We start from the raw sequence: 27219 nt of genomic DNA on the forward strand, positions 1-27219 counted from the left end.
AACTGACAACAGAACTAATACAAAAGTTCACAAATATCAGAAAAACAAATATGGATACAACATTGCGAATTTTTCATAGATTGTTATTTTCGAAGGATCAAGATTTGACTTCAAAAATAACCCTCTCAGTTAAACAGAACATGATCTTTTTTAGTAACCAAACTTGGGTGGAAAAATAGACTTTCTTTGGAATCCATACAGTATTACTAAACCATTGCATTAAGCCACACATGGTTCGTCTCTGTCTTATTTTTATATAAGCTTAGTTACATTACGTGGAAGGCAACTTGAGAAGCTTCAGAATGTCAGCTTTAATTTTTCACTGTAAAACTTCCTGCTTACTGTCAAGGTGCTTCATCCCTACTGATCTTGAGCACTGACAGTGGCTCAAGATCGGCCTCAGAAACAGCTGATCTGATGCAGTGTGCTCTGAACTGACCTCTGCCTGCAGCTGATCGGTGGAGCAGCAGGTCAAAGTCAATGCTGGCCGCCACGCAATACGTTATGTAAAGACATGGGGACAGCCTTGTTACCTGCAGAGAAACATAAAGAGCAGCTTACTTACTCTACAAACCTCTTGTCAAAAATATTGTTTTCTGACTCATAGTAACTCTAGAGCTTATTTTCTTATCTTGTCAACTTATATTTTAATCAACTGATATTTTAATTCAACTAATATGTGTTAATGGAACCAAGCCAGTGGATGCACAAACCATTCTGCACTTGTATTGAGACTGCCATTTAGATGCAATTCCCCTCTTTTGGTGTTTATGAATTGTCATGGTGGTGTGTTATTGTATCTTATTTGACAGTGCCAAAGACACATTTCCATTGTGTTTTACACATGTTGCAAAGTTGTATTCAATAGTTTCCGTTCATTTTTTTGCTGATGGTAAAGGATGATATTATTGATAATTAAATATGATGCTACAATCTGTTAGCTTGTCTTAGCATAAAGTGGAACTGGGGAACAGCTATCAGCGGAAGTTAGCCTGGCTCTGTCTGAAAGTTAAAAAAAGAATGCTAACCAGAAACCTTTAAAGCTAAATATTGGTAATGGGAAGGTTATTTATTTACTATTCTGAGGCTGGGAGTAACCAGTCGAGCTTTTCTCAACGTTAGTTACATAACACAGTAACCCACATAAACTGCCGTTTTACACTTGTGTTTGTGTAAAAGCAAACAAAAAAACGTTATGTTGCGAGCTTTAAAATTGCTTGCAGATTTTAGCTTCATACTAAACTAACTAGCTAACTTGCTTTTTTGCTGTTGCCACACTGAAATGAGCGTCAATCATTTTAGCTAACGCTTCATGGAGCACATTTGTCGAACTATTCCTGATAGTTTCAAGATGTCCTCATCATACCTTATCACCTGCTTGAAGATGTTTCACACCGAGGCTGAGCAGCAGGCCTTTGTGCTGACTGAGGTGATTTAAATAAGGCCAGCTGCCTCCCATTTGATCTGTGTGTGGTTATAAGATCAAGGTTGGGCATCACTCACTTGTGAGAGGAGTACCCTATTATTGAAAGGTTTCCATAGCAACTGTGCTATCTGCAAATTGAAGGAGGCAAGAGGGCCATCAAGCAGCTGCTACTATACTAGAGCAAGGTGCTTGAAAGCCGTGATGTTGCAGCAGTGGTGGAGCTTCAGGAAAGAGAGGAGGCCTATAATTGTGTCTAATTATGGGTTATAGGGGAATAGCAACATAAGAAAACACAGTTTATAAAACATTGCCTGGTTGCATCCTGCAAACCATGAAACAGAACAACACAGGAGCCACAGAGCATGTGATCGATTCATACATTTATTCATTATCATGTACAAATTGTATTCCGGTGGTACAAAGCTGTTGTAAGACTCCAGTGCTCACCCTCCTGTTGTCTTTATTGCAGTAAAAAAAGGAAATACCAGCATGATCAAGAGTCATGAGGTACTTTGGCAAATATAAATTATGTGTTAAGAAGGCAAGCAGACATCTCGAGCAATGTAATGTGAGGGGAGAGAGAGACGCACACATATCATTGTGCGGCCAGCTCATGTCAGCACTCATTTAAAAAAAAGAATAAAAATTCATAAAATATTTTATTTTAAACAACACACACACTTAGAACAAGTGGATAGAGGAAGAGTCTCACTTTTACTTCATGGTTACACAAATCGCAAGGTTCGGACTCACAGTATGTATGGATATTGCAATTCTACGTGTGTGCTTGTACTGTATTTCACATTACGTTTAGTGTGTGAGCTCATGTCTGCGTGTATAGATTTCCTTTTTTATCTGTGAACTGTAACCCCGTTCCTACCACTGACTCAAGTGAATAAAACAAGTGGAGCGGGGGGCAACACTTTAACATTTGGCAAAGACCCTTAATGGTTGCAGAGATGAGGACGTGGGTGAGCGATGAGTCAATACAGCCTGCAAACATTTCTCCATGTGTCCTTGTCTTTGTTCAGCTTTCAGGGTGAGACACCACTTCTCTGTACTCGTAAACCATACCCCAGACTGTACACAGAGCAGAAGGGGGGGGAGGGGGGCATTGATGAGACAGAGAGAGCAAAAGAGGGAAGTATAGTGAGGGGACAAGTTCACCGGAGACAGTGTTTGGCTGCAGAGTGTCCGATAGTCTCTTGATGACATGGTGTACAGGTGGAGACTAGGGTTGGGGTGCAGAAGTCAGAGAGAGAAAAGATGGGGGGTGAGCTGAAGGGGTAAAGGAGGACAGAGGGGACTTGACTTCTCCCTTGTCGTCTCATTTCAGAGGTATTGTTGTAGAAAGTGCAGCAGCATTATCTCGTAGTGCTCTCCAGACTCAGGGCAGCGAATACTGTGTCGCTCGTTGGGGTAAACCTGGAGAAATTAAACAGGTCGACAAAATTAGAGCTGCTACTAAGGATCCTTTTCATTTTCCTTTTCTAGATTATTTGATTGGTCTACAAAATGTCAAAAAATACTGAATGTCAATCGTAGTTTCTAAGTCAGAGGTGATGTCTTTAAATGTTTGTTTAGTTAATCAAAAACCCAAAAGGTATTCAGTTTAGTATGATACAAAAGGTTCCGTTTGAAACACCTTTTCTGTGACTATTATGTAAAAACTGCTTCGAAAGATATCTTCTCACCCTTCACATATATTCCTGACAGTAATTCATCCGTTGTTTTTTACTACCGTTAAACATTTTAGTATTCTAAGCCAAAATACAAAAAAAAAATCAGATGGTTTTCTAGATTTTTTTAAGGGAAATTCAAATATTTTTGATGAAGGTATAAGTCCGGAGATATTTCATAGTAACTTTGTGAGTGGGTGAAATATTGCTTGTAATGCTAACCTGAAGCTGATAGGGCTTCCCAGCACGGATTATCTGTGACACTAGGAAATTGGTGTGGAAGAAGTGCACATTCTCATCTAGAAATCCATGGAGAATCAGCAAACGGTTGGGCCTGTAATGACAAGGATTACATGGTTACAATATGATACGCTTCCACACAATGGTAAGGCATACAGAACACATGTTGCACCCCCCTTCCTTTTTGATTTAAAACAGGAAAAGCCTTCATGGGTTCAAATACATTTATAGAAAGTTGAAATGCTGCAGCTGCACACAAGTTCAGCATCCAGGGGCAGTGCTCCAACACGCTGTTTGTTCAGTTCCTAAAAACAGAGCCTACTGGCACTAAAAATCCTAATATTGCCTCTCCAGATTTTAATAACAGCTGCTATAAAAGGATGGGGGAGAACAGTTTGTTTTTCATTTCCAAGTAATGGAAGGAACATTTCACCAACGTGTACATGCCTGTGACAACGTGACACATTTTCTTTAAGCATTGCTTTGAGCTCAAATGGCTCACAATTCTGAATCATTAGATCAAAGAATAGAATGAGCCCAAAGACACATTTCTGTTGAATGAAGGGTGTCCCAACGTGTGTTAAAAACAAAACTGTAAATGATAGGACTTCGATGGGATTATTAACAAATATGACGCCAGAGTTAACGGTAATTAGGAAGTACCCCTGCAGTCATGATGGAACCAGTACAATATCTATTGCAATTACTCAGAACATGCAGTATGGTTACATTGGTTTCAATAATATCTGAACTATTGAGAATTGTGTCTGTATGAGTGTGTCTGCATGAGTGTGTATACTGACTCGCTGGGCAGCTTGTCCACGTGCAGGGCCACAGAGCCTTCCTCGTAGCCCTGCTGGTTGTTCTCAGGCACATCCATGTAGCGCTCTGTGTAGCCTGTGTCGTACGCCATCCATACAGTCACTGGGGCACCTGCAATAGCCAACTGGCAGGGAAACACAATGTAGCCAGTTAGTCAATGTAATAATGTTAAGTAAAGGTAACAAATATATAGTATCGTTTTTTTCATTTATTTTTTATTTAACCAGATAAAAGCATTGAGATAGAATCTCATTTGCAATGCTGACCTGGCCAAGAAGGCAGCAACGTTACACATAACACAAACATATAAAATACAGAGAACATAACTAAGAAAACAAAAGACAAAAAAGCAGTCACTACATTGTGCACATTAGGACATTTTGACAGGATAAGCAAAAAGAAAACGTGGTAGAGGAGAAACTTAGCGGCTAAGATTTCCTGTATAACTCTTATAAATATGCTCTGTTCTCTGATGGATATAAAAAAATGTAAATAAAGTTTTCACTTTCAATCCCCCTAGCACAAGGATAGATGTGCAGATGACTGAATGAGGGCCATAAACCAACACATTGTACAACACAGACACCATGTGGATGGAAGCTGCAACTACATCACAGGTTCAGTTTAGAGAGATCAAACTTCATTTTGTTTCAAGTGGTGATTCAAAATATCCCTATTTAATGCTTTATTTCTCCCTTCTCCACAGCAGAGAATGATCGCTGACAGAAAGAGTGTGTATGGTTAAAGGGTTAAAGACGGGCTGAAGGACTAACCTTGAAGACATTGGGTCGCTGGATGAGCCCCATGAGAGAGAGGAAACCGCCATAGGACCAGCCGTGAATGGCTACACGGCTCAGATCCACAAAGTTAAACTTCTCTGCCACGTACTGCAGCCCCTCCACCTGGTCCTCAATCTCCACCTGACCCTGAAAACACAATAGAATAATTGTAGTATTAATTAAACTGGAAATCATGCTTATGCTCTTGGTGTTATTGTTGTTGGTTCAAATAAAATTCCCTTCTGAAGTTATTTATGCATCTTATATTAGTTTACCATTTTGTTTTTCAATGCTCCTTCAAATTCAAGCCCCCTCTGACAGGAACCCCTCCCATCAATGACGACCACAGCATAGCCCAGAGAGGCCAGTGTGTTCAGACGGAGGTACTTCATCCCCTTGAAGGAGTTGTTCACCAGCTGAACCTGAACACACACACAAAACATTGTTTTTTTAACAAACCAAACAAAACAGATTTTGTAATATATTGTGAACCCATCATAGATCCAGATTAAACTGAATGTATCCACAAACCTGTGGGCCTCCATACACGAACAGAACAGTCGGGTGTTTCCTGCCTGGCTGCATGTTGTGAGGCTTGTATACCATCCCATAAAGCTGGAAGCCTGACTTTCCTGCAAAGTCAAAAATCTCAGGTGGATTGTAATCTCCCGGGCAACCTGGAAGACACAAATGTGATCATTAGGTTAGCATTATCTCATACTATCAGGGATTGTGGGGCAACTACTAGAAGAGGTAATTGGCCTGCAAAACGATATGATGGATTTCGTGTATTAAAAAAAGCTAAAATACAAGGGAGCAATTCGTACTGCAAAAATAGGCCACGGAGGACAGAAGGACATTTACTGTGTTGTTAAAATAATGTAACTTGTAATTTACTGTAATTAATTTACACGCAAACAAACATGAAACGCAAACGAACCAAATACGATAGCAAAAAAGTCTTCCGTTCACACGAGACCGCTCAAAAGCGCTGGAGGCGCTGTAGTACATATGACGGGCCTGTAAGTGGCGCTGTACGTCCGCCACAAAATACACCAAAAGCAGCGAAGAAGACCCCCGAGCATGGTTGCTATGGTTGCCCTTCTGTTTATGCCCCGCGGTGGATTTAGCAACATGTAGTTCATGTAATTCTCCATGTCCACTTGTTCCTGATGGTTGTGGAAGAGGAGCTCTAGATTTTGCACTAACATCTGTAGCATGGTCAGTAGCTACTGACAGTAGATAGTAGAGGTGGGAAGAGGGAGGCGGGGCTATGGCTTCATCGTTATCAGGAAATGATCGTATAGGGCGTACACACTGAGCCGTTTGGCCCCCCAGAGCGGTCCGTTTGCAGATCTTGGGACCCGTTATCGTTTGCGGGGTCCATTTCCGCGTTTCCGTTACGGCCTCGTGTGAACGAACGGGCTATACGAAAGAAAAAATGTTTGCTTTCTCGTGTAAACAGCACCTAAGTCATCACACCGTTGGCAGTTACTCTGTGAACCCTAGACTTTTTTTAAACTAGAGGTTTTATTTAAAAGTTTTGCCTCCTCACTCTTTTTTAGAATCATACCCGACAATGAACCCTGACATAAACCTCTCCTGATGACGAAAGTGTTTGTGCAACACATTATCGGATGCCCTCAGGATTGTCTGGAGGACGCGGCGGTAGATCGAAAGGACTGTCCTTGATCTAATTAAACAAACCTCAACTTTCCCCTACAGTCTGAGCTTTATTGATTATTCCAAACATAAAATCCACTGACAGTCAAGCAACCTTCAAACTCAGCCAAACTGCTCACTAGGAGAAACCGGCCCAATGATGTTAAAACTCTACATATCGAGTTCATCAGAAAACAACTGTGTGGCTCTTGGTTGCATCACATCCTGTTTACCTGGTGACTCCATCATGCTGGCCCAGAACTCCGGTACCATGTGTAGTGGGTCGCCTTCTGAGCAGCTCAGTTTGTAGACGTGAACACACGGAGGCGTGCTCACGTTACTGTAGTGGCTGACAAAATAGTCAAAGTTCTACAGGGTGAAAGAAGCAAGAGAGAAAATAATAAATATACAAAACTATGTAAAATATATAACTGACAAGGAACAGAAGGGCTGAGGGAGGAGAGGGTGACATTGCAATGCTACACCACACTCTACAAGGATCAGGGTTTAAAAGCCCAACATGAGCTGCTGTTGTAAAGCACAGCTGACAGCCAGAGAACCTTTATCCCATATAATACTGCAGACTATTCAAACAATCCCTGGCTTTGACAGCTTTCCTCCGGTTTAAAGGTGATTTAACTTGCATCGTTCTTACGCAGGTAAAGTGCAGTGTTTCCCCTACCATTGTCTCGGCGAGGCGCTGCGCCCTGCCAATGGAGCCCCGCCTGAAATTCAAGGTGTATTTGTATTTATTTAAAAAAAATATATAGCACCAAATTGCAACTGAAGTAATCTATCTACGGTCATTTTTCACATTGAACATGTGCTCTTTTATTAAATAAACTAAATGCCTATGTTATTTATCCAATGTATGTGCATGTTTCAGTGTCCATTGCTTTGCGTATTCACATTCTCCCTCCGCTCTGTTTCTGAAGGCCGCTCCCCCCCCCCCCACAGACACACACACACACACACACACACACGAATGTACACACTCACAATCAGAGACAACAGCGGAGGAAAGGAGGAGAACAACAAAGTGTAAAAAAGTCAAACAAATCTGCATTATTGCCCCGAGCTCTGCTGTCTGCCCGTTTGTGTGTGTGTGTGTGTGTGTGTGTGTCCCAGTTTCAAATTCGATTATTATTATTTTTTAACCTTAAGCCGTTATCGTCACGGGAGAAGGACACACACAGCCTGCCCAGGTGAACGTGCGCGAACACGACAACGAACGTAGCGTGCGCATTCTAAAAATAGCTCACAGATGGTGAGCAGGTACCGCGGTTTTGAACTACAGTATTGAATTTGACAGAAAAGAACACTGAAACGCCAACAGAAGAATAGTCTAATGAGTTGGGTGAAAAAAAAGACAGGAGATGTGAGTTGGTTTATTCAGTAAATTAGCTCAGGATAATTGGATGTTCTGTCTACACCTGTTGATGTGAGGCTAATGCAGGATTTGCTAGCTTGATGTTACCGGCATGTAGCGGCAGTGACTCAACAAATTGCCACTTAAAATGTATCGTCAGCAATGTATGACTTGTTTAATGTTAGACTCACACCAATAGCTCAATGATCATAACACGATTGCTTTCATATCAGAGATCAGATGAGGTGAAGCTGCCTCCAGCAATAGAGGATGAGGCAGAGAGAAGCAGCAGCAGCACAGGGTTGCAGCAGGTATGTTATATGCTGTAGTCAGGTGATTTAAATGTATCAATGAAAGGAAAAAGTGTAGGCTACATGATAAGAAGGCAATACAGTTTGAATAAAAGTACAGTACAGTGTAACACTGTAGCCTACTTTATTACTTTGTAATGTACAAATACTTTGTTTCTGTACGATATCAATAACAATAATCCACTGCTCCTCTCTCTGCTCCAGAGGATAACAAAAATTCAACATTTAAAACATTTTTTCAGGTACCCAAGCAGCACCCCAAGGCAGTAAACCTAGGGGAAACACTGAAGTGGTCTCTTTGATCTGCCTTAAACCATTCCATATCTTTCCTTTGATTTGTGTTATCCAAGTCTGTCAGCTATAACTCACTTGTTGGGATTTACACTGAACAAAAATATGAACGCAACACTTTTGTTTTTGCTCCCATTTTTCATGAGATGAACTCAAAGATCTAAAACATTTTCTATATACACAAAATAACCATTTCTCTCAAATATTGTTCACAAATCTGAACAAATCTGTGATAGTGAGCACTTCTCCTTTGCCGAGATAATCCATCCCACCTCACAGGTGTGGCATATCAAGATGCTGATTAGACAGCATGATTATTGCACAGGTGTGCCTTAGGCTGGCCACAATAAAAGGCCACTCTGAAACGTGCAGTTTTGCTTTATTGGGGGGGTCTGAGGGGGTCCGAAAACCAGGCAGTATCTGGTGTGAGGGGTAGGGGTAGGGTTAGGGTTAGGGTAATGTTGTGAATCGAGTGGCCCATGGTGGTGGTGGGGTTATGGTATGGGCAGGCGTATGTTATGGACGACGAACACAGGCCACTCGATTCACAACATTACCCTAACCCAATATTTGAGAGAAATGGTTATTTTGTGTATATAGAAAATGTTTTAGATCTTTGAGTTCATCTCATGAAAAATGGGAGCAAAAACAAAAGTGTTGCGTTTCTATTTTTGTTCAGTGTAGTTCTATAAGACTTTTCACATACCTCTAAAATTCACATAAAGAACACACAACTGACCGAAGAAAATATACAATCTTTTTTTAACCATGCCAATATATACCTTTACTAAAACATTTACTTTAATATGGATATATTAACAGCTGGATAGGAAGAACCGTCAACGTATTTGGACATGTGAAAATAAATGAATGGTTTACCTGGCTAACAGAGCAGCTATGAGAGAAGCCGGGCTTGGTTAGTCGGACCACGTCTCCCGGTGAGTCGTAGCTGACCACGTACAGGTGGTGCTCCAGTGGAGTGTCTCTGGTGCCCTGGAAGTACACCAACTTCGATCCCTCGTTCACCCAGATCTACAAGATCAGAAACATTCAAGTGAATTAGAACCATGATACTGTGAAGTGAAGAGCTGATGGAGACACTGAAATATCTTTGAAATAAACTCTGTATCACCTATATGTTAATGTGACTTATGTTTAGCGCACTGGATTTAAATACAATTTGTAAAAGGTTACACGAGGTAAACTATGTGTTTTTCAGTCACAATAACAGTTTGGTTTAGATCAGGGGTCTCCAACCTTTCTTCACCTGAGAGCTACTTTGAAAAAATGAAAGTGGCCAAGAGCTACTTCCATCACATCGCTTACATTTATTCACACTCATCAGTTGAATTAAGCTATACTTTTGTACACGTACAAAATTGCAATACCTAAAACTTATCACAAATCTTAACTTCACATCAAGGTCCAAGAAAACGAAAATGTCTCACATATTATTATGGCCCACATAGTAAGTAAGTCACTGAAAATTCACATAAATGTCCTTAATCACCACCTTACAAGCATCGTGCACTTATAAGTGCATTCACTTTTTACAGTTAGTGAGATGAATGGCGCTGCATGGAGTCCACCATACAGGTGTATGCTGGAGTGGACCCACTTAGGTTCACTCTAATAGAGTCATTTAAATGTTCATCAGTCGGTCTTGTTCTGTATTTAGATTTCATTCATGTCAGAGAAAGCTGCTTAAAAAAGGTCTGTAGAACAGAACCAAATAAAGCAGACGTGTTCAGTGCTGCTTGGTGAATGTTCTTATCGTTTTCTGGGTCTACAAGGCTCCAGAAATGTTGTGAGTTTTGCTGAGACTTTATAACCTCCATCTCCATCTCCACAGGATTGACACTGAACAATTCAGCCATCTTTTTCATCTTCTTCTTCTTCGTCTTGACATGAAATTATAAATCAATTGTATAGGTCTAGCCTCCCTATATCTGTGTGTGAAATTGTTCCATCCTCAAAAACAAAAAACTAATACTTCTGCCGTCTAGCTGCAGCTTCTAGCAACGGTCTTCTGTTGAAAAAAAAAGGATACTGAATGTCCTGAATGAGGCATCACACACATGACTTGAGTCTGAACACAGCAGACAACAGCATTATAAAAACATTGTCTGTCTTACTGTTACATGAATCCCATGAATGTATGAGACTAAGTTAGCTTCATCATCTCAATCAGTGATTAAGTGAATAATAAAGTTTCTATCAGGTCGCTATCAGCCTGTCACTCATTATTTTCAGGAGGGGGCGGGGTTTGGAGGAACGGAGAGGAGGCGGAAGCTTTCCTCCTGCCTTCACAAACTTCACACAAGTATTTATCAACTGAAAATAGCAAGAGGACATTCATACTCTGCAATCCAAGACTTGATTAAATCCACCAAAAACCTGACATGACGATAACGAGTGTTTTTCAAAAACACAAATCCCTCCCTGTGTGTCTCTGAGCCGCAGCGACAGGGCCTGATTCAGAGCGGGTCATTCTGCTGTTGGTTCTGGACTGGTGTTGGTGGAGAAAGCAGACTGCTCCGTGTGTGGTGTCGCTGTGTCGCTGTGCCGCTGTCACGTCTGTTCCTTGATCACTGTCACGGACCAATTTGATATTCATGTGACAGAAAAAATTCTAAAATAAAAAAACGTTATTGTCCAGCCGTGGCCGAAAAATCAAGAAGCAACCTTACTACGCTATAATCGATAATCGAGCGGCGAGCTACTGAAAAGCTGCCCGCGAGCTACTGGTAGCTCGCGATCTACGTGTTGGAGAGCCCTGGTTTAGATCCTCATTGGATGAACAATGTAGCCTTTTCTGGAATTGTTTGAGTATTAGTCCTCCAATTTTAGACAGCAGCACAGCGACCCTGAGCAGAGATTTATATATTTTTTTTAATTCTCGTAAAAGAATGCAAATAAGACTGCATTACAGTCAATAAATATGTAAAAACAGAAGGCAAAAAGCAAGAAAGGCCTCTGATGCAGATATAACACGCTTATATTACATGTAGGCTTGAGATCATCATAATGATTATTATTATTATTAGAATGATAATGCACTTTAAACACCTGTAAATCTATATATTGAACACTGATGGACTCTAACCTTGGAACCATGTCTTGCCAGCACTTCCCATTCTCCACTGGTCAATGTAACTTCCTCCTTGATTGCACATTTGAAGTCTCCTGCAGAAAACAGATAACAGAAACAACATGCTCTTGACATACCGAACACTTGATATAATCATTTCAAATAAATGCAGAAACATCGCTGATAACTTACCCTCTACCTGTTGGTATTCCTCCGTCCAATGGTAGCAGCCCGGTTGTAACATGGACGTGATATTATACAGGTGGCTGAAACCCGTTTTAGACTCGTTTACCCAAATGAAACTAAACTCATCTTCTGTCGTTTGAATAAAGGGATAGAATATATCATGAACCTGCGAGAAAAAGGATAATCAGTTCTCGAACTAAATGTTCAGGCAATCACAACAATAACATATTTTTCATTAGAAACAGGACATTGGTTTTAAAGGTCTCTTATCATACTATTTTTAGGCATATATTATAGGTCTCAGATATATAAAAAACATATCTATGAAGTGTTTTGCTCAAAATACCAAACAGATCACCCATTCTAGCCATGCCTCATATCCAGTGCATGACATTAAGGATGTTGGGAGATGGCCCTGTGGGCCATCTAAGCTAATTTACAGATGGCCCTGAGCCCAATAGAGATTGCCCTGATAAATGCGCGAGGACGAAATGACGCACGAAGGGTTTGGGGGGCCTCCGTCCCCCTAGAACATTTAGATTTTTGCAGGTCTTAGATGCTGTCTGGTGCATTCTCTAGACTGAATTATAAGATGAACCACCACAATATTATATTGTACAATTTCAATTTTATTCTTCATTTCACTTGTTTGTTTGTTCTTGTTTGTGTTTGCTCGCTTGCATGCCCTGCATAGCTATAAGAAATACTTAAGTTGTTGGTCAAAACACTTTCCATCTGATGAAGGCAAATGCCTTCCCAGATGGAAAAAAGTAGAAAACATTACATTCAGTTATAACTGCCAAAACAAACATTATTTACACTATTATGGCCCCTGTTAAACATTTTTGTAATGTTAACTACTGTAAGTTGGTCGAACGAATGCCTCCTCATCCGGAAGCTGACCGAGCAGACCCGAGCAGCAGTCGAGAGGAGCCGAGCGCATCCGCGAAGCACACGTCAGAGTTCTCGTTAGCCGGCAAATCTAAATATCTTCGGTCAAAATAATTTCCCTTTAGAGCAATACCGCTTCAGTTGCGCCACTTATGTGACAGACAAGAAGAGTATGTGCCAGACAAGAATAGTCAACTCTAATGTCTAACACTTAATGTGGAGAAAGAGATGTCCTGGATGGGTTGATTGTGCGTTGATCTGTTGGTAATGCCTCGGTCTTCCGGTGGGCATGTAAACAAATGCATAATGCTGCGCTATACTTTGTGGCCTCATCCAGTTGCATAGCGACACTTATTGTTTAGGTGTCTTTTAATAAGCAGGTAGTCCTATCATTAGCTAGAACTAGCTGGATCTGATCGATAGGGACATAAACGCGAGTGAAGTCTAATCTGACGGGAGAGAGAGATCAGCTGCTGCTGACGAGTGGAGACTCGACACGCAGCTCTGCATAACCACATGCAGCGGTGAGCGGAACAAAACACACACTTCAGGTTAGAATATCACACGTAGCTATTTTAATTACCTCTCAAACTACCTAAACTAGTTATAGATATGTTTAGTTTTACTGTCGGGTCACTCATTACTGGATCCGCGAGCTGCATGATACTGGCATAATAGATTGCCCGATCGGGCAACCAGCAGGTGAGGCTTCATTGCCCGAGCTAAATACTAGATGGCCCCGGGCCATCGGGCAGTCGTTAATGTCGAGCCCTGCTCATATCCCTCTATTTCAGCCCTGTTAGAGAAGTGCTGATTCCGGGTCGGTATCTGAAACAGTATGGAGCTCAAATGCTTTCTCTCTCACGGGTTTACCACAAGGTGAGTTTCTTTCTTTATTTCCTGCTTCTTTACACATACTCTCTCCAGTACAGGTTAGCTCTGAGTGTTAGCAATGCTTGCTAATGTAAACAAAGACTATATTACGTCCAAAAAAACGGTGTGTATTGTTTCTGATAGCAACGTTTCTGATAGGGCCGTGGGTGTAAAGCCAGCCCACATTTCCGATATTACGTCATATCGGCAGCAAATCTAGATCAGCTCCGTTGTACCCCCATTTTTAGAGATTTGGGTCTGGAGGGTTTTGTTTTCTGACACTTTCTGAGTTCCCTGACACACCGGGGACACATATTTATGTATAGAGGACATACAAAAAGTGCATTTTGCATGATAGGAGACCTTTAAGGGAATCAAAGAGTGTGCCATGTGGAAAGACTTACATTAATCCAGACGTCTGTGGTCTCCTCGTAGATTATGTATGGCTGTGTGTTAGTGGGCACGGTCTCCAGACTCTCCTGCCTCTGAGCCGGGTCGTCTGTGACCGGGATGAATAGCGCTGGAGGCAGAAGGACCAGCTGTAGCCTCCTCTGACTGCGGTCCAGAAGCACTGCCCAGCCACTTGAGGGACACAGAGAGGAGCGAACTCAGAAGGTTGCATTATACAGAAAACTGCTTTATTAGAAACAAGAGGATCCATCTTGTCCATTCACATAACAATTTGAAATCCTAAAAAACAATATCATCTGACAGTCACACTCACTATTTGCCGTCACTCGTCCATCCTACTCTGGCGATGTATTCTGTCCCAGGAAACAAGGAGTTGAAGGGGGCGACCAATTCTTTATCTTGCGTGCTCAAGATCTGCAAAGCACAACGGTAAAAACACATAAGGATTACTTATTGTCATTTTGGAGAAGAGAAAACTAAATAAGAAAAGTAGTGAAAGACTCACTCTTCCTTGCTGGTCTGTCTTGATCTCTGTCAGTTTAAGGGTAGCCTTGGGATTTTTGCTACCTGCAAATAAAGAAATAGGGAAAATGTCAAATGATAGAAATAGACTGAGCCAAGCTTGTGTGTGTGTGTGTGTGTGTGTGTGTGTGTGTGTGTGTGTGTGTGTGTGTGTGTGTGTGTGTGTGTGTGTGTGTGTGTGTGTGTGTGTGTGTGTGTGTGTGTGTGTGTGTGTGTGTGTGTGTGTGTGTGTGTGTGTGTGTGTGTGTGTGTGTGTGTGTGTGTGTGTGTGTGTGTAATGTGAGGCCGGCACTGAGTTACACTGACCTGTACGAGGATATCTGTATGCGTCTGCTTTCCGCTCTTCCAGTGCTGGAGATGGAACATGAATAATCTCTACTTCTGTCTCATCCACCTCTTCATACAGCAGGTACACTGTTTTACCTCCACTAGGGTCTGGTGGGGAAAGAAATGTAAGGCAAATGCATACAGTAATTATTGTACGTATGCAAATTAAAAACTAATTTCTCTAAACGATAAAGGTCAGACTATATAGTTAAAAACAAATCTTTATGTTTAAAAAAATTGGCTTAAAGGCATAAGAATTACCTTCCACTGCTGAAGGACTCCACCAGTAGCCGGTGAAACGGTCAAACTCTTCCTGGATGACAAACGTTGCTACACCTGCAGACTTCGGGTCCTCCTTAACATTATCCAAACCTGGAAAAAAAAATTAAGAAATAAGGCTTTCATTAATGTAGTGTTATTGGACATTAGCAATTATTGAATGCTGTGCACTTTTAAGGCATTTTAATGGTGTTTTCTTAGTTTTTCTCATGTTGCATAAGATGAGTAGGAATAAATAGGGAAAACTGAAATCATCTTATATCAAAATCAAAACAATCTTTTTAAATGCACAGCCCTATGTTCAGTGCAAGAGCTTGTTCCTGCATACAGTATGAAGCTATATATTGCATTCTGACCTTTGTGGCAGAAAGTGAGTCTCCTTTCCTCTCCAGTCTTAATGTGGGCAATCCACAGGTCGTTGTTGTTGATGAAGGCTATGAAGTCGGGGTCTCCGGGGCAGATCTTGGGGTCCATGCGGGTCCCTGAGCACTGGGTCTTGATCTCCACAGGCTTTACAGGAGCAGACTGCTAAAACCAACACACACAGTCTTAGTCCGAGGCAAACACAAGAGTAAGCATCGTCTGTAATGTGGACAGTTTTACAGCCAATAAAATGGTACGGTGACAAAATTGAGGTTCCATCAGAAAGCATTCTCAAAGCTCAGCTGTCTCCTGTTTTTTGGTAGAATGTACAACCATGGAAATGACTGTACATATGGGAAGACTCAAATCATATCTTAGTCAACCCACAAAGAAAATGAGGAATCATCTAGGTCATAAATATAGTCCAATATTTGAAGGTAGTTAAAAATCTGAGAAACACCACAAGAAAGGTTGATAGCCCATTTAAGTAGCTTTTTAGAGTTGCTTAGGGCACTACGGGAGAAACAAACACAATGCAAAGAAGCTCATATCATAAGATGCACTCAAAACAATATTGATTCAAACCAAATGATAACAGTGATTATGTTATTATGTTATGAACGTATCGTATTGAACCAAAAGAGGGTGTATTATTTATTCATGGTTACATCGTATTCCATATTGATTGTTACCGTCTACTCAAAAACTGCAGTGTACTCACGAGGAAGCAGTTGCTGCCTCCATCCTGACAGTAGAAGAGGCTGTTGCTGGCCTGAAAGAGGAACAGGCCCGTCTGGGCGTGGTAATCATAGGAGGTGATCCCAAAGGCTCCGAGACGCTTTCGCTCTCTCAGCAGCTCCTCCTCTCGGGAGTAGGCCCCCTGGTGCGGTGTAGCCTTAGAGAAGCAAAAACAGTCAGATGCACAGTATTAGACTAGATTAAAGAATTGTGTTTTATAGAAGTTTGCAAGGTTTACACGGTACATTTTAGTGTGCTCACAGTTTCATTACTGTGATATATACGTGACAGATCCACATTCAGCTGACCCCACTGATCAAATAACCATACAATGGTTGTACAGTGCAAACATTCCTCTCATAGTTTCTACTACTAGAGCAGCGTCTGTTCAAAACCTGGCTGTTCCGAGCGGGACGATAGCTTGGCCTGCTGTATAACAGCTCTTTCCTTTTCTAGAAAAGCGATAACAGGGTATATGCAGGAATCCTGAAGTCAAATGTAATACCTTTTAAGACCTTTTTTAAGACCCTTTCCATACATTTTAAGACCTCATCGCCACTTTGAGTTCTAACCGGTTACATTGGCGACACACTTTACCTCACATTTACTATACAGTATGGATTGTAAGATAGCACAACTAAACAGCTTGTGATAACTCCTTATCATAATTCAGATAGAACAAAGCACAAGAGAATGAATTGTGTGACTAACCCAATGCAAGGTTTATTAGAAAAAGAAACCATTAGAAAGTAGGCCTAGTATTTGATTTAGGCATTGTTCCCAAGAGATAAAATCTCTTATATCTTTTCTCGTTCTTAATATAGACTATATTTAGGGTCGATATGTGTTGACTTTACTTTAAAATAGCAGATCACTGTGACCGGATATAGTTCGACTTAGTGAACGTGTGTCTCTTCCTTGGAGGAGCAGCATCGGCCGGACTCCGCTGCTCCTCCGTGCAGAGTCTGCAGCGACTTGCAGTCAGGGGAGGCACGGATTGACTACCGGGAGAGTCGGAACTTAAACGCCGCGGCTTTCTGGCTATTACTTAGCATGTGGGACCGGACAGCTTTGATCCCCATCGACAGTGGCGATTCTAGAGTCTGTGAGCCCCTCGAACCAGCTTTCATCACCATCAGTGGCGCCCCAAAACACTCTCCCCCCCCCAGGCGGAGCAAGGCAACGAAACTTAAAATAAGAAGCAGAATTTTACGGCGCGCTATGCTTGAGGGGGTTTCCCGACATGTCGTTGCAGTAAATTAAAGGGTGTTTCATGTTGTCGTGGCTGTGGACCTTCTTAATACCTTGGAAAATGCTGTTTAATACTTTTTAATACTTTTGAATAGCCTTAATTTTCGCTAAATTCATTTATCAACTTTTAATACTTTTTAAGACCCCCTGTCACATCATCGGAGAGCGAGCTGTACCCGAAATGCCGCTCGGCAGAGTAACAGTTAAAAGGAAACCCTATCAACAAAAATGTGTACATAACACACTTCTAATAAATATGTCCCTTCTAGAGTTGCACTCGACACTACGCTACCTTAGCTACTCAGTAACACACCCGCCAAGTATGAAGTCAATCAGATGAAGGGGTTTCGAGAAAATTGAAGGACAGACAGAGACGTATTTAATTCATGTTAGATGAGATTGTTGCTTAATCTTTCTGAATTGTTTCTGATCATATCCCATGTTTTACAAAAACAGTGATTCTTTTAGAGACTGCTTTAAAGTAAAAAAATGTTACAGTCAAAGTATTAAACGCGGCTAATAACAACTAACTGTGAGCTATATCCCGCAGTGCTGTTTGGTACTGGCACTGCACGAACAGGAAGAGAAAGGGAAATCACCTGAAAGTGATCCAGCATCTGTTTCCATGACAACACTAAGAGGGCCTCTTTCCGGATCTTCTTGGGGATTTCTGAGTAGAGTAATGAATTCTCTCTGCTTCCATAAGGCATTCCTGGTAAGCACATAGAAAGGACACAAAAGGAAATGTCAACAACAACAACAACAAACAAAGAGGCTTTTGCTCAGTGGAAAAACTGAAATCTGACACAGTAATTGTTTAATATGTCTGTGAGGCAATCATATCCTGCTGACTAAAGCAGGAAGACATGACTAAGGACTATTGTAAAGAGTACAGGGAAATAGTTTAAAGAAAATACATATTATTTAGTGGTTACACGTCAATCGACTTACCGAGGTAGTACAACCGGTGGGAGTGGGGCCCATTCTCATCCTTCTTCTGCACAAACTGGAAGTCATGAGGAGCCTTGTTGGCGATCATTCCAGAGTATTTTCTGCTACAGTGGATAATGTCACGGAGGCCCTCCCAAGAGTGTTTCTCCACATAAAACTGAGATGGGCCGTCCTCCATCTCCACCACCTCGGTGCTGTCCGAAAGGCCGTCCACAGCCGTCATGCTCACGGTCACACAGCTGGATGTTGACATTAGAAATACATAGTAAGAGATACACAGGCTTAAATATGCATTCCTTGAATGCCATAGGTGAAAATGTGTGTTCCTCCACCGTCCTAAGCATAAAAGCAATTAAAGGAGCTATAGCATGAACCTACCTTTTCCAGGTACCCCCTTTATTGTCACAAAGTTGAACCTTCTTGACTCTATGCATTCACCGGTCAACACACCTCACTCTGATTCTGTGAACCTGTGAACAAAGTACAGCATAAAGATTATTCAAAATGAGAAAATTAACAAAAAGGGTAAACAGGGGTACAGCCTCATATGGGGGTGTAAATGACATGCATCATCATGCTACACTCTTTTTGGAATCTTTGCACCACAATAACACTTTTTCTTTTACCACCAAGTCTGGTAGGCTGGTCGATAAAGTTTAATTTAGAGAGATTCACTGGTCTGTGATCAATATGAGATGATAACATATCACATCCGTTTAAAAAGGAACTAGTATTATTTGACTTTTATATAGTATTACTAATGTGCCATGGGATTTTCTAAATGAAGGTTTATCTGAAATATGATGATTTTTAGTGATGTTTTGCTTCTGCATCAATGTTGGTCACTGATAGTGATAATTATATCATCTTTGAGATCGTTGATAATACAATCGAATTACATCCAGGTTGATGCATCATTACACCCCTACTCATTATGAAAGCTTGTTTTGACTATACTATTGTATGTGTCACTCCCCTTTCTTTTTGTAACATTATACAATCATGGTTAGGGGAAAGTTTTAGTGATTTATCTGTTACATCAGTTTTCTATGGAAGCCTGTTTGGCGCAAACAGGCTTCCATAGTTTTCAGACTACAACACGATGTGGAGAAAAAACATAAATCATACACAAGACTTTCAAGTGTATTAAGGTTAAGAAACATGGAGCCATATGGCCAGTGCTACACGAGGGACAATTAAGGATCATACTTCCTGTCAGATTTCTCATGTGTTGGATGTATGTCTCCAACCCTGCCTGAGGCAACAGACAGACAAGCTACTCAGAATATCCCACATTCCTTCTTTATCCCTCAGTGTTGTAGGGGATTGGTATAACACAAACAGCAATGGGTCAAATCACGCAACCTAAATAACTGAAGTGCCATTCTCAGTAATGTAATGTATTGAAGTACATTTCCTCAAGTATTGTACTTAAGTATAATTTTGGGGTAACTTGAGTATTTCATTGTATGCTACTTTATACTTCTACTCCATTTTCAATTCCAGACAATATTTTACTCTTTACTCCACTACATTTATCTGACTAAATGATTTACCAGTTACTTTATTATTTTAACACTCTCGTGATTTTCCTTCAGTACAATATTTTAGCAATTCTTCCACCACAGGACTTTCTTATGTTAGTGTGAGGAAGTTATGGCAGGCCAGTATGAAGCTGTGGTGGGGCACTTTACATCTGCGCTTAAGAGCTCACAACAAATACAACAACCAGCAAAATACCTCAGTTAAAGAGTCAATTCAGCAAAGACCAGTATCAAAGGTTAAAGTGTCACCTGGCCCATACAGCATATATGCATCAGACTGATGAGGTACTATTTATAAATGAGATTAACCAACATGTAGATCTGTTAAAGTGAATGTAATCAGAACCTTATGCCAACCTACTGTTTGTATTCTGCTTAATTCCTCCCCTGAAAACATTAAACTTTAACCTAACATGGCCTCAGTATTATTAGGTAAAATATGTTAAAATGGAATGAATTACACTGCAGTATGTAACGTTATATGGAAAGGCCCTACGCGGCTCATCGGATTACTTTACAGTCTAGTCATTTTAAGTCTAGGAGTAGGAGAAATACGTTGGGTTAATCAGTTAAACACCAGTAACGTTACCGTTAATGTGAACAGTTAGCTAGCCTACAACAGAGCTTTGTTCTCGGATTTCAACTCACTCACACTCGGAATAACACCGGCATATTCATGCGTTAACATTTTAAACGGTGCTGACGTAAGTCACTGTAGGCGGTGAATTATGAGACCCTACATTGTAAGAAGTATTAGTTAACAAACCGTGTCAATGTTTTTAAAAATCTCACTTAGCTTCATTTTGACATGACAGATCTCTTCTGTCATTTCGCTCTGAAGCTATCTACCGTTAGCTAGCTATCCACCGTTAGCTAGCTATCAAGCTAGAAGCTAGCGAGTAGCTACCTAGCGGTTTGCTGGTTTTCTGTAAAAACATACGTTAAGTCCACCGTCCCTACAAAACAAGCGGACATAAAGTAGAATACTTACCAAACTGGTCACTGTTTCTTTAACCAAATTATTGATGTTATTAGCTTGGTGACAATAAACAGATTGTGGAACTGCTAAAGGTTGTATCCATGGCCCAGAGCGGCCAGACAAAATGTAGCTGGTTCTAGGATCGTAAGCAATAGGAACCTTCGCCTGCTGGAGTTAGTACAGCCCGGAACTCTTTCAGGGGCGCACCGCCGCTCTGCGGACGCCGGCTGGTGGAGACAACACGATATCCAGATATATTTATTTACACCACCTATTAACTCTAATTTCTGGCAAATATGTGATATTTATAACTCTTTACTTCAAGATAAAGACTCAAAATGTCATGATGGTAGAGTAATAATCAATGAACCAGTTAAGAGTACAATGTACACTGGTTTTTCTGTTACATGCATGAGATTTTCATGTTCTTTACAACAAATTATTTTCCTAATTGCTCTTGCCGTCTCATGGTGAGCTAAATGTTTTGTCTTTCAGATTCGCCCTACTGATCACAACAGAGCAAAACCCATTATATTATTTCAGATACCTGGAAGCAATCCATAGTGTATCAAGGCAACCAACAGTTATTTTTAAAATGTGCTTTAAAAAAGAAAATCAGAAACGTTTTGTGGAACAACCAGTTTTTGTTTTATTTGTACAAATAATACAGCATTTCTACTTCAGAGGGATGAACCGAGAAGAGTGTGTAGCTCCAATACCGGGGCGACCGTGCTTGACCGGCTTGTAGGTGATGGAGAACTCGCCCAGGTAGTGTCCGCACATCTCAGGCTGTGGAGGAGAAACACGTTAGCAACAAGATACATGCTGTGCACTAACAGCTGCAAGAACAGTGATGTTGTAGTTGCTAATCATAATCTGATGTATGACAGTTAACAGACAAAATGTGTGACTTTAGGCAGCTCTTAAAAATAAAAATAAAGAAAAGATGAAAAAGCTAGATATTACTTTATAATTAAAGTCAGCTGCAAACACTACCATGTTATTAGATTATCTTCCAGTAGGAAAGGTTTTTATCTGCTGTCTTTTTCCTGTAATATCCTTTTCTTCTCATAACTTTGATGTTGACTCAATTTTAAACATTGCCATTCTTTGGTCAAGTGATTAGCTGTCATGTATTCCGCAGGGTGGCACGCCCATTTCCAGAAATCAGTTTTGAAAACCATTTCAACTTGACGATTATGTATGATGCATCGATTTCCAACACATCGTTGTGTTTTGGTCAAAAAACCAAACAGATCACCCATTCTAGCCATGCCTCATATCCCTCTATTTCACTCCCTGTTACAAAAGTACTGATTCTGGGTATAAAGCTTCTTTTTTTTACTGAAAAATAAATGAGGGGGCGGAGCTTATGCCGGCTCATAAGGGACCTGGCAGATGATGAAACGCAAGGATTATTTCTGAAACAGTATGGATCTCAAAGACTTTCTCTCTTGCTGGTTTACCACAAGGTGAGTTCCTTTTTATATCCTGCTTCTTACACATGCTCTCTCCAGTACAGCTTAGCTCTCAGTGTTAGCGATGCTTGCTAATGTAAACAAATACTATTACGTCCAAAACGCGTCGGGAATTGTTTCTGATAGTGCCGTGGGTCGGCAAATCTGGATCAGCTCCGTTGTCCCCCCGTTTTTAGAGATTTGCGCACGGAGGAAAAGAGAAAGGTTTTATGTTCTGACACTTTGGGAGTTCCCCGACACACATTTATGTATAAAAACATCAAAAAGTGCATTTTGCATGATAGGTCCCCTTTAAAGAAACGTGTCAACCACCTTTTACATAATGATTTAATGGAATCATTGTAAGATGTTACTCTCCCTGTGAAATGTAGCCTGTTCCCAATCTTCATCATACTGCTGTTCAGCAAAGTATTCTTTACAACCAAGATAAAAAAAAAACGGTCCACAACTTCAATGATATGCCTACTGTCCTGACATTACTTAATGGGTGATAACGGCTTTATAGACAAGGCGCAGACCCACGCTTAGATGGAACTAGGACAAGTCAAAAAGCACTAGTTTTGGTGCTTTGACATCCGACAGCCTACTCTACATAAACAATATACTCCTACCTAATATTATGCATTTAAAAAATTGTATAATTTCCACCAGAAGTCAAACTTTGTTGGAACCTCAAATTGCATTTGTTTGCAGGAGTCTGGTCAAGGCGATGAATAGGAAGTCCATGTAAGGTCTCAAAATATACACATTCTCTCCATCCCACCAGACCAATGGGCCCCATACCTTGATTTCAACCTGGTTGAAAGTCTTGCCGTTGTACACTCCAACCATGGACCCGACCATCTCAGGCAGGATGACCATGTCTCGCAGATGAGTCTTCACCACCTCTGGTTTCTCCATGGGGGGAGCCTCCTTCTTGGCCTTGCGCAGGCGCTTCAGGAGGGACTGCTGCTTGCGGCGCAGGCCACGGTTCATCCTTCTCCTGGGGCGGGCACAGTACAGCTGCATCAGCTGCTCACTTTGGACAGAAAGAGGACAATGTGATCAATGAGAAGCTCTGCCATATTTAAAATAATAGGTGTTCTGTGACATGCAGATTGACAATGTGGTAGCAATTGTATAATGATATTGGATCTAATATATAATATTCCAATCACTTGTATATAGACTCTTATTGCACCATTTCTCTTTTTGCATTTACTTGCACATTTCTCTGTTTTATTGTGTTGCATTGTTGGACTAGCCTGTGACCTAAGATTTCCATTGTATTAACTACACTGTAGCTATGTACATATGACCAATACAAGCCTTGCACCTTGATAACATTCACTTTGAATGGAACTGTAACTGATAACATGTATTTTCTGTTTCAGTGTAATGATTGTGGATCTCTAGGTTAGCACACCACAACAGTTCGCAAATCTAAGAAATGTCTCATACGAGACTACAAATCACCCGTTTAGTGGCTAAGTGAGAGACTTAATCATTGACTAAGCTATGGTTTAACACTGTTTGGGAAAGCAGGATGCAAGTGTACAAGCTAATGTAACTAAGAACAGGTAATGCAATGTCGCCAGCTGAACAACATCTGCATAAGCTGTTTTAACATCACTTACTAGGACATGTCCAGGAGCTGGTCCAGGTCCACACCTCTGTAGGTGAACTTCCTGAAGGTACGCTTCTTCTTGATCTCGGTTTCTGCCTGAAAAAAAGATACAGCATCCAAGCTAAGTATGTGTTTTGTACACTCAAACTAATGCACACATGCCTTGAACACAAATGAATTTAATAAAACTGTTGAGCATTTTCTGAACATTCGCTCGGACCAACAATGACACTAAAAATAATATCATATTTAGCTATGGGTACAGACTACGTTGAAGTACCGGGTTAGCTTAGCCGAGCGGCCATAGCTCAGGCTAATACGTTGCATTTAAAAACACATTGATCTGACACTGGCAGTAGATATCCTTCGGAAAGGTGAGTGAACAGTTATAATTGTCGGGTGCCATGGTCAGCTATCATAAATAGTGATTTTAGAGCTCGGATGCTTATAGATTGTAGTTTTACAGGATTCACAATCGGTTGAACACCTACCATCTTGCCTGAAGTTCAGTAAGGAAAGATCGAGCAGAAGTCTCGTTAGGCCTGATATCGCGCGATTTAAGGCAAACATCCGGTGGTGTCTTCCGGCAGTAGTCCCCCATGTGAACAACAGGTGGTGCTGCTGTACAATAACTCTGCATAGGGTCCACTTTTTCAACGATGTCTCTTTTTTATGTGTTAAATTATTACAAGGAGATAATAAAGAGAGAAAAACTTACCAGAAAAAAACGAATAAGAGGATCAAAGGTAGAATGTATCTAAGTACATTATATAAGCATTTTATTAATCTAATCGTTACTTCAGTATTTTTATTTCATGTGACTACGTTACTACATTAAAGACAGAACTATTTTAAGTTACTTAAATATTTATAAACTACATGTAGGCTATTTAATATTACTTTAAAAAATAGATATTTACAAAAAATAAAAATGTTATGTTTTTTAAATATATTGTTATATACGTTTATAATATGAAACACGTTAAAGATTAAAATGGTGGGTAATAAATATCATAGACCTACTGTGTACATGTTCTTTATTATTATTTGTATTTATAATTTTTCTATAATTTCTACTCTATTAAGCATTTCACAAAGCGCCAGAATCTATTTCTTAGACATTTGAATTCTTGATTGGCAACCAACAGACTAAACCATTTTACTATAATTAAAGTTTTTTGTTTTTTCAACATCTCTTTATTAGTTTTTATGCGTAGACATGACACTTAATAAACAAGACAGACTTTACGTACTATCAGCAAAACAAACAAAACAGAAAAAGAAAGAAAGAAGAAAAGAAAATAGAAACACAGCCGAAATAATATTAAAGTGTCTTCATTCTCCCAATCATGTTGTAGACCATTATGCTCCAGGAAGTCGTAAAAGGTTTTCAGATTTCCCAAAACTTATCCAGTTTGTTTTTAAGGAAAAAATGTATCTTTTCAAGAGCAATGTAGAAAGTCATCCCTTTCAGCCATTGAGAAAGTCCCCAGGTTGATGGTTCCTTCCATGTGCGAGCTAGGCACCGTTTAGCCTCCAAAAAGCAAGCATTGAGCAGAAACCTTACATTCTTGGAAGTTACAAAGTCATGAGGGTATATATTCAGGATAAACAATTTAGGATCAAGAGGTACCTCAGACCTACCTCTTTACCAATAACCACCCTGATCAGCTCTAACACCCTTTCCCAAAAGGAGATTATTTGTGGGCACTCCCACATACAATGAAAGAGCGACCCCTTCACGTTGTTACATGTAATGCATGTATCAGGAATATTAGGATTAAAGTGGTGCAACCTAGCCGGAGTAATGTGCTGTCTGGTTAACCATTTATACTTCAACTGTACATATGTGCCAGATTTGCTCCAGTTTGTGACTCTTACAACCTCAGAACCAGTGCCTGGATACGGTTCCAGGTACTGCTGTGCGGACTGAGGCTGGAAAAAGGAATCTTTTTCATTCTGGTCCTTGGTCTTGGAATGACCTTCAATCACGCCTTAAATTGACGGCACTTATATCTATAGCCTGTTTTAAATTGAAGTTGTCTGAGGTCCTTACCAGCAGCTGTTCTTGCAGTAATAATACCTTTGTTACTGTCCCAAATATGCACAATAGTGACTGCTTTTCGGGTTTTTTTTTTTACTTAGTTGTGTTCTCTGTATTTTATGTGTCTGTGTTATGTGTAACGTTGCTGCCTTCTTGGCCAGGTCAGCATTGTAAATGAGATTTTATCTCAATGCTTTTTATCTGGTTGAATAAAGGTTAAATAAAAATACTGTAGTAATTTGGAGTGTGTGTTCGTTGTTTGAGTTTGAGCCACGGAGCAAGCCTTTGACCATTCCTCCTGTGTTATAATTTGTTTTAAAGTTCCCATGTCATGGCCATTTCTACTGATCATAATTCCATTGCTGAGGTATACTAAAATAGATTCATATTGTGCAATTTTCCAAACTCACATTGGTTTCTCATACAGCATCTCTGTATAGTATGTGTATTCACTAAACGGCATGTTGGAGCTCCTCCCCCCCTCCCTGTGAGCCCAGTGGCCGTCTGCGAGACAGCGAAACCCAGCCCGAAACCAGCCCCAGCACACACGCACGCACACGCACACACACACACACACACACACACACACACACACACACTCACACGCACACGCACACACACACACACACACACACACACACACACACACACACACACACACACACACACACACACACACACACACACACACACACACACACACACACACACACCCGCAGCCTGGCTGGGAGTTTGTGATACAGACTCACAGCCTCGCCGTCTCGGGCGGAGAAATCGGCGGAGCTGCAGCTGAGAAAAGATTGTGTGTGTGTGTGTGTGTGTGTGTGTGTGTGTGTGTGTGTGTGTGAGAAAGTCCGCAGATTTAACATAACGGCTCCGCGGACGTAACGTAACGGACCAATCCGCGGAGCCGTTACGTTACTTCACTATACCCATATACGTCACTGTACCCAGGAAGAAAAAGAGAAATCTCCAACGAGACGTTCTGGGGCAGCATAGACAGGTCTTTTCTATGTTAGAGTTGTAATAATAATAATAATAGATTTAATTTAAAGGGATAGTGGAAATTGAACCCCAAATAGTTTCGTTTTAACTTATATACAAGC

At 40.7% G+C, this 27219-nt stretch overlaps 2 protein-coding genes across 3 annotated transcripts; both read right to left on the reverse strand.

Moving 5' to 3' along the window:
• Positions 1 to 1789: 1789 nt before the first annotated feature.
• Positions 1790 to 21123, reverse strand: LOC117462045 (dipeptidyl peptidase 9-like). Of its 2 annotated transcripts, none has more exons than XM_034104097.2 (21): positions 20998 to 21123; positions 18841 to 18932; positions 18463 to 18701; positions 18111 to 18223; positions 16244 to 16417; positions 15516 to 15684; positions 15142 to 15252; positions 14860 to 14988; positions 14537 to 14598; positions 14345 to 14445; positions 14025 to 14202; positions 11863 to 12022; positions 11686 to 11765; positions 9459 to 9611; positions 6842 to 6977; positions 5478 to 5623; positions 5222 to 5368; positions 4941 to 5093; positions 4149 to 4291; positions 3328 to 3439; positions 1790 to 2851 (listed from the first exon to the last, which is right to left on the reverse strand). In XM_034104097.2, the coding sequence occupies exons 2-21, from the start codon at positions 18894 to 18896 to the stop codon at positions 2759 to 2761; spliced, it is 2655 nt and encodes an 884-aa protein (XP_033959988.1). In that variant the 5' UTR covers positions 18897 to 18932; positions 20998 to 21123; the 3' UTR covers positions 1790 to 2758. The 2 variants fall into 2 exon arrangements, with proteins under 2 accessions (XP_033959988.1, XP_033959987.1); XM_034104096.2 differs by having other exon boundaries at positions 15516 to 15687.
• Positions 21124 to 21609: 486 nt separating this feature from the next.
• On the reverse strand, positions 21610 to 24651 carry rps15 (ribosomal protein S15). The gene is made up of 4 exons (XM_034104148.1): positions 24561 to 24651; positions 24080 to 24165; positions 23247 to 23481; positions 21610 to 21774 (listed from the first exon to the last, which is right to left on the reverse strand). Exons 1-4 carry the CDS (start codon positions 24561 to 24563, stop codon positions 21661 to 21663), a joined length of 438 nt encoding a protein of 145 aa, XP_033960039.1. The 5' UTR covers positions 24564 to 24651; the 3' UTR covers positions 21610 to 21660.
• Between the last annotated feature and the right edge of the window lie 2568 nt (positions 24652 to 27219).

Source organism: Pseudochaenichthys georgianus, chromosome 17 (genome assembly GCF_902827115.2).
Source record: "Pseudochaenichthys georgianus chromosome 17, fPseGeo1.2, whole genome shotgun sequence".
In the NCBI taxonomy this organism is placed as follows: domain Eukaryota; kingdom Metazoa; phylum Chordata; class Actinopteri; order Perciformes; family Channichthyidae; genus Pseudochaenichthys; species Pseudochaenichthys georgianus.